Source organism: Halyomorpha halys, unplaced genomic scaffold (assembly GCF_000696795.3).
Source record: "Halyomorpha halys isolate HHAL.00 unplaced genomic scaffold, Hhal_1.1 Scaffold311.1, whole genome shotgun sequence".
Lineage (NCBI taxonomy): Eukaryota > Metazoa > Arthropoda > Insecta > Hemiptera > Pentatomidae > Halyomorpha > Halyomorpha halys.
Genome location: NW_027106659.1, coordinates 175348 through 188034, shown reverse-complemented (window position 1 = coordinate 188034; position 12687 = coordinate 175348). Strand labels below are relative to the sequence as shown.

The window sequence follows — 12687 nt, the reverse complement described above, 5'->3', positions numbered from 1 at the left end:
GAAGAAGAAAGCGTGTGAGAGGGTGATGACAAATGGTGATAGGAAGAGTTAAAAATATATATGAACCAACGAATAACCGTATAACGAAGTACCGGAAGATGACATACAAATTATTATAATTGATGTTTTATTGAGGTTTGGTTGATGATCATTCCAAGTTCTTTGCATTATCTAATTTAATCATAACTTATAATTTATGTTTTGATTTTATTTATTTTCCAGATCAAATCTGTTTTATACGATATAGTTGCAAAAGCTGGTATCATTCCATCGAATGAAACCGTTTACAATTTCTTGATCGACAGAGTGCGCTCAAATCTTCATATAGTGCTTTGTTTTAGCCCTGTTGGAGAACAATTCAGGTAAATATAATTCTAATATATTGTAATATCCTCTTTTTTAATAAATAGTTGTTCTTTTATATTTATATTTTATTTTATTTATCAAAGTTCAATATTGTTCATTTATTTTGCGGTACCAATAAGCAAGCTAGCCAATTTTGTTCAGTCAACTATGGAGTAGAAAACATTGTCAAAAGTAATCAAGATGGCAGCACAATTCTGAAGTGGGTGGAATCGCTGTCATGTTGAGAAGATTCAAATCTTTTCAACTTTACTTATTTTCCTGTCATGATTGTATTAAGGAAAAATCTACGCAAACAGAATCATGGACAAAAACTCAAAACTGTTCTACTACAATCGATGTTTACATCGAATATCAAGAAATGAGAATGAAAAAAGGAAATGAGAGACACTTGTTTGTTGGGCGGCTAGGAGAGATGATGTCTCCTGGAAGAGGAGGCACTGACCATCCTTTGTTGACAGTCAGCATTATATAAATAGAAAAAAGATATCAAGAGTCAGAGTAACCCAAGAAAAGTTTATACTTGAAGGAAGACACTCTTTTTTTGGATCGCCAGGAGGAGGACGTCTCCTAGAAGCAAGTGGTACTGAATCCTTTGTTTACTGAGAGAGGTAGATTTTGAGGAAGAAGCCGTCGAGAACCATCATTCATCAAAGAACCATACATAATGGGTTAGTTTGCTTTACATATGATTTAATTCTATTTGTTTAAGTAGCCATTAATTTAGTTAAATATCTTTGTGTTCTGATAGTCTGGAAAACCTGCCCTGAGATAAGAGTCAATAATGTTTTATAATTTAAAATAAAATTCTCATATCTATTTAATATTTAGTCCTTTCATTTGAACCTTGTAATCATCATAGCTATATTTTAGATCTGAGAATAATATTGACCCTTAAATTTCTTTTTAATAAATCTGAAATATTACAATATGTTGATTTTGTAGTAGTTTTATCATATTTGAAGTAAATTAAGTCAGTAAGATTTAAGATATAGTCACGGTGTTCTTTTCTTCTGACCTTATTGCTATATAGTCTAATTTGAACAATCTTATCCACATATTTCTATTTCGTACTCGTTTTTGAAGAATACTGTTAGTTAATCATTGCTTCAGTGGATTGTACAGTCAACACTTACTAGGCCAGTCCTCTACTAGGAGATTAGATTAAAAAATATCAGATAAGTCTTATTCTCATTGAAATGGCCTAACAGGGCGTAAATAGCGAATTTTTAAAAAATCCTCTGTAGTATTTTTAATTTTTCTTATTTGAAATTAACAACCAGATCTCATTTTTAGCAATAATAAACACTGGGTTAGTAGAAAATATTAATAAATAATTAATGGGTTAGTAGAAAATATTAATAAATAATTAATGGGTTAGTAGAAAATATTAATAAATAATTAATGGGTTAGTAAAAAATATTAATAAATAATTAAAGGAGATATAGAGATGAGTTCAAAATGGAAAAATTAGTGACAACCCGATTTCCCGTGATCGTAAACATTTTTTTGCTGTCCTCTGGTTTGGCAGCAGTGGTTAAATATGCTAGGATGACACTTGCCACTGCTACCAATAATCTTCAATTTTGTTTGTTCAGACTATTTACAAAATGTATTTATTTACTATTATTTTGGGGGGTACTATTTAATTTTAAAAGGGTACAATTAGACTCGGGTGAGCACCTTATCCACCCGCATCCATCCAGTAGGATGCAATATGCAGCCTGGTCCAATCCTCAATCTGCATCTGCTTCTTTACCTTTATGGCTCGCCTTCTCATGGTAGCTCGCCGAAACTGGGTGGTTAATGAAAACAAATGTAAATTTTTATTAAACTGTTGTTAAACTCTTGGCAGAAACAAAGTTTATATTCGTTAATTCTCACATTGAGAAACCCAAAAATATGAATTTTTATAGGAAATGAAAGGTGTGGGAATGACAAAAATTTTTTTGTTTCTCTCAAAAATGTTTGAAAACCTTGATAATACTGCAAACACAGCGTTTTTTGTTTAAAGAAATCTAAATTTGATTGATAAAGTTTTTAATTTTTTAGAATCCGCCTGAGGCAGTATCCATCGTTGATAAGCTGTACGACTATAGACTGGTTTCAAGATTGGCCTCGAGAGGCTCTATTAGAAGTGGCCAATCAGTTCATGAAGGAAGTGGATACCATAGCAACGATCAAACGGATCCCTCCCGAGGTAATATGTTATATATAATAATATTTTACATCTTAGTTAATAATTTTTTTAAGTTTATTGCTATTTTAACAATGAACTAAATTTATGACTTAATTTCCCAGATTCAATTAAAATCATTATGCTATAATTTACTAATAATATTTATTTTAATTTTACACCCTACTTGACCTAAAATAGTCTGTAATAGATAAAATTTGATTATAATAATTTTATATGTAGATTATAATATAATATATGTTTTGGGGAAGTTCGATAAAATTAATTATTGTATGTCTCTTTAATATGAAACTCTTTATGGTAAAGTTATGAGGGCTCATTCACTAATTATTATTTTTACATTTCTTGTTTGAAATGAAAAAATAATTTTATTCTGGTTCGTTTATCAAGGTTCGTTGTCTGGCAGACATTTAAAAACGTTTCAATATACATGTTGATAAACATAACCTTAAGTTAAATAATTCATAATTTTAATCAATAATGACTAAATAAATAGCTCACAGTGATGTGTGGAGGTTTGGTAATGTAGTAGGTGCAGGAATAGGTGTCGTTTAAAGGAATGAATGGATGAGGATTGGCAAATGGAGATGGGAAAAGAATTCCAGAAGGATGTTGCACGTATGAGGAAGGATTTGTAGAAGGAGGTAGTTCTATGGGAGGGCATAAATAAACCTGAAGATAGCCCTCCGTAGACCAAGTAACTGTAGTCTAAAGAGAGGCTAGATGGATTTAATTAATTATAATTGACTATCATTTATTGTAAATTCATTACATAAAATATAATTATAAAACTAAGACTTGTTAAATATTATTTAAGAATATATAACAGAAACTGCGTTGTCACAGCCATATGTGGGACGAAATGTTGGTAAATAAATATTTTTCCTGTTATTTTGAGTAACTCTTCTTTGTCCACTACTGAGGCCATCTTATTTCAATTAGGATAATATAATAATAAATTAAAATAATTGTTCTGAAGTTTTATTGGAGGTATTTTTCCTATTTACTAAGTACTTTTTCCTTCTTACATCATTTGACATCTCTGAAAATGTTTTAATAATCAACTTATATATATATTTTTTTACTTTGTTATAGGAAGATGACGATTTGAAAAGAAACTTAAAAAAGGTAATATTAATATTGATACTGTTTTATTTGATACTTGGTAAAATTAATCTTACTTGTTAGGATTGATTGTTTTTATCCTGATCATCCCCCTCCTTGGAGATATTATCATAATTAATTAATAGATTTCTATTGCCAATGAAATGATTGATATGGACTGTATTATTTAGAGGATAAAATCAATTAAGCAATATAACTAAAAATGAATTAATCTTAATAATACAGTAAAGACAAATGAATATCTCTCCTAAAATGTCACAATTCTCAATAAACCCTCTTCTTCCATCCTTCTAGTAACACTTGTTTTTCCACGTATATAGATAGTATTAATGAATGAGACTATGATCTCTGGCCTAATGTTGGCACAGGGTCGCTCAAATTAAAATTCAACCCACCTAGTATAACCGTAAATTTTGATTTATTCTTAGTTATACGTTTATCGTTGCCCACACTCAGTGGAGAAGGGGTGAGTTAAAGTCAAATATAATCGCAAAAGAAAAAAACAAAAAGAATAAATTACTCCGCAGGCGCCACGTTATTTTTCTTGGAAATAATGAAAACCCCGAAGCATTATGCCACAATATAACTAAAATATACCAATATATAAACAATTGTTGAATATGACCTCTGGCAATATCTTTACATGTAGATAACAGGAAACCTAGGGGTGTTACCTACCCATCTGTTGAATTATCGTAATATTCCGTGAACAACAAAAAAAAACATAAGTAAAATAACAAGTTGATAGCAGAGAAAGAACAACTGAATTATATGTACAAAAGTTTAATAATAGGAAAAAATATATATACTGTAATAATTTAAAAAAATTATTTAAAAAGAAATTTATTTCTTTTTAAACTAAATTCAAATATAAAAGAATAATTTGGGTTTTAATTAAGCGCTTTAATAATGAATAGATAATATAAATTTTATTATATAAAAAGACTCTTAATCTCAGGGCGTGAAGTTGCTAGACAATCAGAAACAGCTATTTACTATAGTTACAATTAATTTAATTTAAATCTAGTTTACATTTGTATCTATTTTTATGTATACAAAAGTAACCAAGCTCTACGATCTTCTTTTCGTTGATTCCTGGTGTCTTCTTTTTTCTTTTGTTCTGGCGTCCAAAATGGCTTCCTCTTCTTGCTGGACAGAAATTGATGAGGACCGCTTAATCCTCAAGACATCCTTTCTCTTCCCTCCTCACACAACGACTGTTGATCCCTCCAAAAACCAAAACCTGCCTTGAGGTTACATGTAAACATCGATTGTCCCCCAACAGTTAGGGATTTTTCCAAATGATTTATTTTCTGAATATTATTCATTTGCACTATTCCTTGATTTCTATTTTTCCTTTAATTTACTGCATTTTCAATTATGATGGGAAGAGTTAAAATAGTTTTTTATGATATTTGAATCTGCTCAACATGGCCTTGATTCAACATACCGCCATCTTGGTTTTTTGTATCACGAAGTTATTATCAACAATGAAACTTGGTTAGCTTGCTTTTTGGATAAACAAAACAAATGAATATTAAAATGATACATAAAAAAAACCATTTATACATCAAAATATACTATTTACTAAAAAAGAGCATATTACAATACAGAGAATGAAAAAGAAAAAAAAAAGAATTCTTATCAATTAATAAAACAATTAAAACTTATAGGTTGACTTAACCTTAACCTTAATAACTATATTTACATTATTATCCAAAAGAGTTTAAAAATGAATATAAAATAAAAAAACAAGATAAAATTAAGTTCAAACCCCACGTAGTCCTCCACTTCTATTGGTTACGATCGTCTATTGAAATAAACACCATAATTTTGAAAAATAAAACATATATGACAACATTTATCACATGGTGATATTCCAGTTCAAACCATAAAGACAGATGGTATTTAAAGTATTACCACTTCACCGTGATGTTGATAAAATCAGCTCTTTGTATAATAACCGTTGTTCTAAAAAGGATGCTTCCTTACTAAGTACTGAACCCTTGACCCTTCATGAGATATAAGGGTTCCATTATTATCATTATATGGTGGCCTAAACAAAATATTTTTACTTAAAAGTTATGAAAAATTTGATTTATATAAAAAATTTATTGTTATTTTGTTCTAGTAAATAAAAAAAAAATTTAGGATTATTTTTAAATATGATTAACATATTATGAATACTTTTTAATAGAAATTTCTTTTTAGGAAGAACTGAAGAAAAATATTTCTTCTTTATGTGCTGTCATTCATGATTCAGTCGTCGTAATGTCAAAGAAAATGTTACAGGATTTGAAAAGGCATAATTATGTCACCCTTAGCAATTTTTTAGAACTAGTTGCTGTCTACAAGTCGTAAGTGTTATTAAAAATTATAATAATATAAAATAAAATATAAGAATATTTGTTTATAATATTCATTGAAATTAATTATAATTATACCTTCCTTTGAGACACTGTAAACATTTCTTTTTACTTTATTTTATAATTTAAAGATTATTATTACTATTATTATTGTTTATTATTATTATTATGGCATTATGGCCCTGCAAGAACCCGGGCCTCCTGCACCATAGCCAACCATTCTACACGGTCTCTAGCTTTCTCTTTCTATCTTTTAACATTTAAAAGCTTCAAATTCTCCTCCGATTTCCGTCTGGTTTGCCATAAACCATCTTATTCTTGCTCTTTTGACTAAAGCCATGATGCTGGATTCCCCGGACAGATCCATCAGCTTCTCATTCCTTCTTCTCCATTCTCCGAGACTCCTCCCCATATCCTTTTCAATACCTTTCTCTCCAAGGAGTTGAGCTTCTGTTCTGCTTTTCTTGTCAAGGGTCATGTTTCTCCCCCATAGATCAGTACTTGCCTTACAATGGTTTTGTAAATGACCACTCTCATCCTTTTAGAGAGAGCTCTAAACTTCAATATTTCTTGTAGTGAGAAATAACAACTATTCCCTGCTGCTATCCTGAACTCTATTTCACTCTCTACTTTGTTATCATCTGTAGCCAGGCTTCCCAGGTACTTAAACATGTTTTCAGAACTGAACTGTGGTCTCTGAACATCACTTTGCTGTTCTCTTCCTTATCCTTTTTTTCTTGTCTTGTCTTCATCCACCCAATTTAAATGCTGCTTCTTTGAATTCCTGGAATGTTCCTTTTAATTCTGCTTGGGTTCTTATATATATTATAATATAAGTTGGGTTCTTATATATATTATAATATTATTATTATTGGCACGACAAACCATAGAGGTCCAAGGCCTCGCGCGATGTATGTAGGAAATACATCACACGTCTCATGATGAGGTTTTCATAGGGTGGGTTCGTCACTCCCACGCCTATTTTTGTGAGTGCCACCCATTGGCTTATGGGCCTCACTATTGCCTGGGGGAGGTTGTGAGTGAGTATTGCATATTTATATGCTTGAAAAAATCCCAGATAGGGCCGGGGACTCGATCTCGTAACCTTCGGGTTGGTAGACTGACGTGTTATCACACTGCTACTGTGCCTCCCATGAGATAATTTAAATATTACATTTATTTAATTCTGATAATCCCTGTCTTTAGAGATATTATCAGAATTAATCTATAGTGTTAGTGAAAAGTGGTGTGGACTGTATGATTAAGGGCATAAAATAAATGAAGCAGTATAAATAAAAATGAAGCCCTTAATTCTTAATAATAAAATAAAAGAAGTTATTTTTAATTTAAAACAAATTTGATCCTTTTTTTTTTTTTCTCTCAACTTTATTCTTTACAACGTTTCGACCCTCAGGCCATTCTCAAGGATACCTTCATATTATGTCATTTCCTTTTTCAAATCTTAAAAATGCCGGCTAATTGCCTTTGTCCCATATAACCTTTTCTAAATAATTTTTTCCTAGATTTAAACTTTTTATAAAACACTTTTCTTCCTTCCTTCATTCATATTTGCAGGAAATTTACTTTAAATTTATAAATTTATTTATTTCATTGAAGGAAGGAAGAAAAGTGTTTTATAAAAGGTTTAAATCTAGGAAAAAAATATTTAGAAAAGGTTATATGGGACAAAGGAAATTAGCTTGCATTTTTAAGATTTGAAAAAGGAAATGACATCAATATGAAGATATCCTTGAGAATGGCCTGAGGGTCAAAACGTTGGACAAGTTGTAAAGAATGAAGTTGAGAGAAAAAAAAAAAAAAGATCAAATTTGTTTTAAATTAAGAATAAACTAAAACACTCATACAGAATATATAAAATAATTAATCTAAAAGAAGTTAGTTTGAGAGGTATCCTGAACAGATTACACTTAGTAGTCGTTAATAAAATTTTGACTTAGTGAAATTTAAGTTTATAAAGAATACAATTGTAATTTGGAAGATGAACTGGTTGATAAAATGGATATGTGTAATAAGTTCTCTGTGTATGTATTGAAGATCTTCCTTGGCTTCTTTCATGTTCTTCATCCTCTTCTTGCTTCCTCTGTTTTGTCCTGATGTAAATTTACTCAATTGTGATGACATTCTTTTTAATTAAAAGAAAATTATCTACTCCCGAGCTTAGCTCTTCTCTTGTTAAAACCTATTGACTTAACTCTATTCTTGGGTTCAATGTTATCTGGTCTCTGGTTACCTTTAGCAGCAGCTTCTTCCTATGGATGTTATGATTAGAAAATGATTATTTTTAATTTTCTTCCCCAAGCAATAATAGTATTCCCATGTGAGAACTTTTATATTAGATATCTATACCATTCTTCTTCTCTTCAATACATTTGAAGTATAAAGTATAAGTGATGTTAGGGAAACATGCTTATTCAAAAGCAAAATATAATAGAATCAAGAAAGCCGGTTCAAAACACATAATTGATGAAGCTACGTACTTCATAAAGCCTATGTTGAAGTAACAGTTTACTTAATAATTATTATTATTATTGGTGCGACAGACCATGGAGGCCTAAGGCCTTGCGAGATGTACTTACGAAATACATTGCGGGTTTCACGACGTGGTTTTCATAGGGTGGGTTTGTCACTTCTATGCCCATTTTTGTGAGTGCCACCCATTAGCTAACGGGCCTCACAAAAGCCCAAAGGGAGGCTGTGAGTGAGTATTGTGTAATTATATGCTTCAAAAAATCCCGGATATGGCTGGGAACTCAAACTCGCAACCTTTGGGTTGGCAGACAGGTGCGTTACCACGCTGCTACCGTCACCTCCCTATTTACTTAATAATTAATTAGCTTTATTGTAAAATATTCCTTCAGTTTAACAGTTAAGTTGCATTTCTAGATTAACAATAAATCAGTGATGGCGATGATATTTATAAATACTCATATTTTTTCTAGTAACTTGTCAGAAAAACGAGATGAAGTTGCGAGCCAAGCAAAAAAATTGAGTGGTGGACTTACAAAACTAATTGAAACTCGTATTATAGTTGAGCAACTGTCTGGCGAATTAAAAGTTGCCACTGCTGAAGGTATTTTATAATTGATTTTTGTCTTTAAAAAATATATTTATTATAAATATAAGAAGATGATCATGGTTGCGGTCAAAAAAAGAACAAATAGTTTGAAACTATTTTAATGTCCGACGTTTCGCCCCACTTTGCAGGGCTAAAAAGATATAAACAAAAAAAACTGAGAATATTACAACGATAAGATACAATAAGGTAATTTAAGCTAGGATAAATATTATGTAAAAATAAAGTGATAAGAAATTACAATATAAAAAAAAAAGGAAGGAAGACATAAAATAGTATCAGTATAAAATAAACTTGAATAAACATTGATAAGAATAAAAAATAAGTAACAATGGTAAGAGTAAAAATTTAAAAAAATACGTAAAATATACAGTTAAAAAAGTACAATCATTGTTATTATATCCTATGTCGTATTAACTACTCTACTATATTTTCTTCAGTATATACTCATATTATTAGTAACGATATGTATCATTCTAATTTTACTTATTAGTTATTCCTAAATTAGAAAATTATAAAGTTATTATTATTATCATATTTCTGTATCTTTCTCTTATTATTTTGCATTTTTCGTCATATCTTTATGACTACTTCCTGTATACGCGATGTAACTGAAATAGAAATATAGCCGTTAAACAGCTGGCCACCTCCTCCCCACTCCTCCACGTTTCCGCTTTATTGTCGCCTTCTGTTCAACTTTTCGCTTTGAACAGGTAGGTTATCCTGATTTGCTCTTTGCTCATTTAATATCATTATTATAATTTTATTTATATTTATTCTTTCAAGACGTTTATTTAATCTTTACTTTCTTTTTTTTCCCCGTATTGTTTTTTGTTTTACGTATGTCTCCTGTACTTTTTTAACTGTATATTTTATGTATTTTTTATAAATTTTACTCTTGCCATTGTTACTTATTTTTTATTCTTATCATTGTTCATTCAAGTTTATTTTATACTGATACTATTTTATGTCTTCCTTCCTTTTTTTTTTTTTGTATTGTAATTTCTTATCACTTTATTTTTACATAATATTTATCCTAGCTTAAATTACCTTATTGTATCTTATTGTTGTAATATTCTTAGTTTTTTGTTTGTATCTTTTTAGCCCTGCGAAGTGGGGCGAAACGTCAGGCATTAAAATAGTTTTAAACTATTCCTTCTTTTTTTGACCACAACCCTGACCATCTTCTTATATTTAAATTTTTACGGTCAACTATATATACATATATATATATATATATTTATTATATTTATCAATAAGTATCTGTATAATAATAGTAATATTAAAAACTCCACATATACAACATACTTATTAAGTTTATTGTTGTTGTTAAATTTAACCTAAGATTCGTATCATTACTGAAGAATTCTTTACAAGTAGAAAATTTTGTTCTTAATGTTGATAAGAAAATTCTCAAAGTTGGATATTATGGAGTATTTGAAATATGCTGCTTTTTATTGTTTGAACTTTACTACTTTGACTATTATTTTATTCTTAATTATTTCTAAATTTATATTTATTTATAACTTTGTTTTTTATTATTTTATTTTATGTGTGCATACTGAAAGTTTTGTCGAAAATTGTATGTTTCCATGGTCCTGATGGCATACTAAACATTGTGCAATCAATTGTAATGATAGTAAATATTATGGAAAAAGAAAGGGTTAACAACAGCTCATTATAATCTATAAATAAAAATGTAGTAAATAACAAAAGTCCACTAATGAATTTCTGAAATTATAAAAATGGATATTTCATATGAAATGATCTAATAAATTTTATATTGAAAGATTTATGGTTGACTGTATGTAATAGATTGTTGGAAGATAGCCCACCCAGACGGGAGTAAAGAAAGGTTGAAAATAGTAGAAAAAACAATTTATTTTTTTTACTAATTTGTACTTTTATTGGCTGCCACCCAGTCTAGTCTGTCTTCCTACAATAAAATAAGTTTTGCTTGTTTCTGTTCAACTCCACTGTTCTGAACCTCAAAACAAAGTCTCCATTTATGCTCTTGCTCCTAGATAAATGTATTCGTCTCGAAAACTTGTGTGACCATTACAGTATAATATACTTTTCTAATAGTTTTTGTCTAAAGTAATGCAACTACTACTAATAAATCAGTTTTTATTTGTTTTCAGTGGCTAGGTTAAATGAGGAATGTGATAATTTTTTGGAAATATTAACGGTACAGAAAACCGAAGTTGACGAACAACAGAAAGGTGTTGAAAAGAAAACTGTCATAATAGAGGCAGAAGAAAAAGAATGTAAAGAGCTAGCCGATGTTGCTCTTGCCGACTTACAGTTGGCCATGCCAGCACTTGAAGCGGCGATGAAGGTTAGTACTTTGATGGAATAGATTCATAAACATTTCTTTATTTACATATTCTTTATTATGTTTTATAAATTAACAATACTTGGATGGTTAAATATCGCCTTGGGCCATCTGTAGCTCAGTGTTTGAGGTGCAGGTCTTTGCCACCCAAGAACTTTGGCAGTGCTAGTTCAAATCTGGTTTGAGGTGTTGACTTTTTTCATATTAAAAGCTCGACACCTAACCATGGTTAGAACAGGTTGGTTAACTCTAGCCGCCTAAAAAAAATTTCTAATAATGGTCACTTACTCTTTTATGCCTTAAAAAGCTGTTCTCAGCTCCTACAAGTTCAAAAGAGAGCTGATTTCACTAAGAGATGTTATTTAATACTTTAACTTAGTATAGCTGTTCTCAAACTGTGTATATACTGATATGTCTTTTAATGAACTTTATATATTTTTGGCAAAGTATCCTGCCAGATAGCCAATTTTTAAAAAATAATAAAAATTAATTTTAAATACAAAATACAAACTTTAATATATTAAATTTTTATTATTAAATATTTATTGTTATCTAAGTTTCAGGAATTAACCAGAGTATAAATAGAAATATTTAAAAAAAAATGTTAAAACAAAAATGATGTTTCATTCGGAGCTAGATATTGTTAAAACTACCTACAATACTAGAAAACCTAAAAGAAAATAATTTAAAGTAGATTAAATTTGCTAAAATATGAGCCCTAATAGAGGTATTTTAGTTCAATAATTCCCGAGATACAGCTTTTTGAACAGCAATATTTCATAGATCATATTCTGAAAAAATCAGTAGTCAATGAATTTATTATAGTCCAAACAACTAGAAATCACTATCTTGTTAATTTAGTTTGGCAAATATCATGAAAACTACCACACCTATGAAGATAAACGCCATAAAATACCTTATTCCACACTAAACTAACTTTAATTTTAATGCTAATTTATTTATAATATGTATGTATATATAGTTGACCGTAAAAATTGATATATAAGAAGATGGTCAGGGTTGTGGTCAAAGGAGAAACAACTCCTTTGAACAACTATTTATTTTCCGACGTTTCATCAGGGCTAAAAAGATACAAAAAATGAGAATATTACTACAATAAGGTAATTTAAGCTAGGATAAATATTATGTAAAAATAAAGTGATAAGAAATTACAATATAAAAAAAAAAGGAAGGAAGACATAAAATA

General features: G+C 29.7%; 1 protein-coding gene across 2 annotated transcripts in view; it reads left to right on the top strand.

Annotated features, from left to right (window-relative positions):
* The window catches only part of kl-2 (dynein heavy chain 2, axonemal kl-2), a 192858-nt gene that overhangs the window by 128191 nt on the left and 51980 nt on the right, over positions 1-12687 (top strand). For both annotated transcript variants that reach the window (XM_014421280.3, XM_014421281.3), the window contains 6 exons: positions 223-362; positions 2416-2563; positions 3656-3688; positions 5897-6042; positions 9012-9142; positions 11287-11483. In XM_014421280.3, coding sequence (XP_014276766.1) covers positions 223-362; positions 2416-2563; positions 3656-3688; positions 5897-6042; positions 9012-9142; positions 11287-11483 — 795 coding nt within the window. The remainder of the gene's footprint in view (positions 1-222; positions 363-2415; positions 2564-3655; positions 3689-5896; positions 6043-9011; positions 9143-11286; positions 11484-12687) is intronic.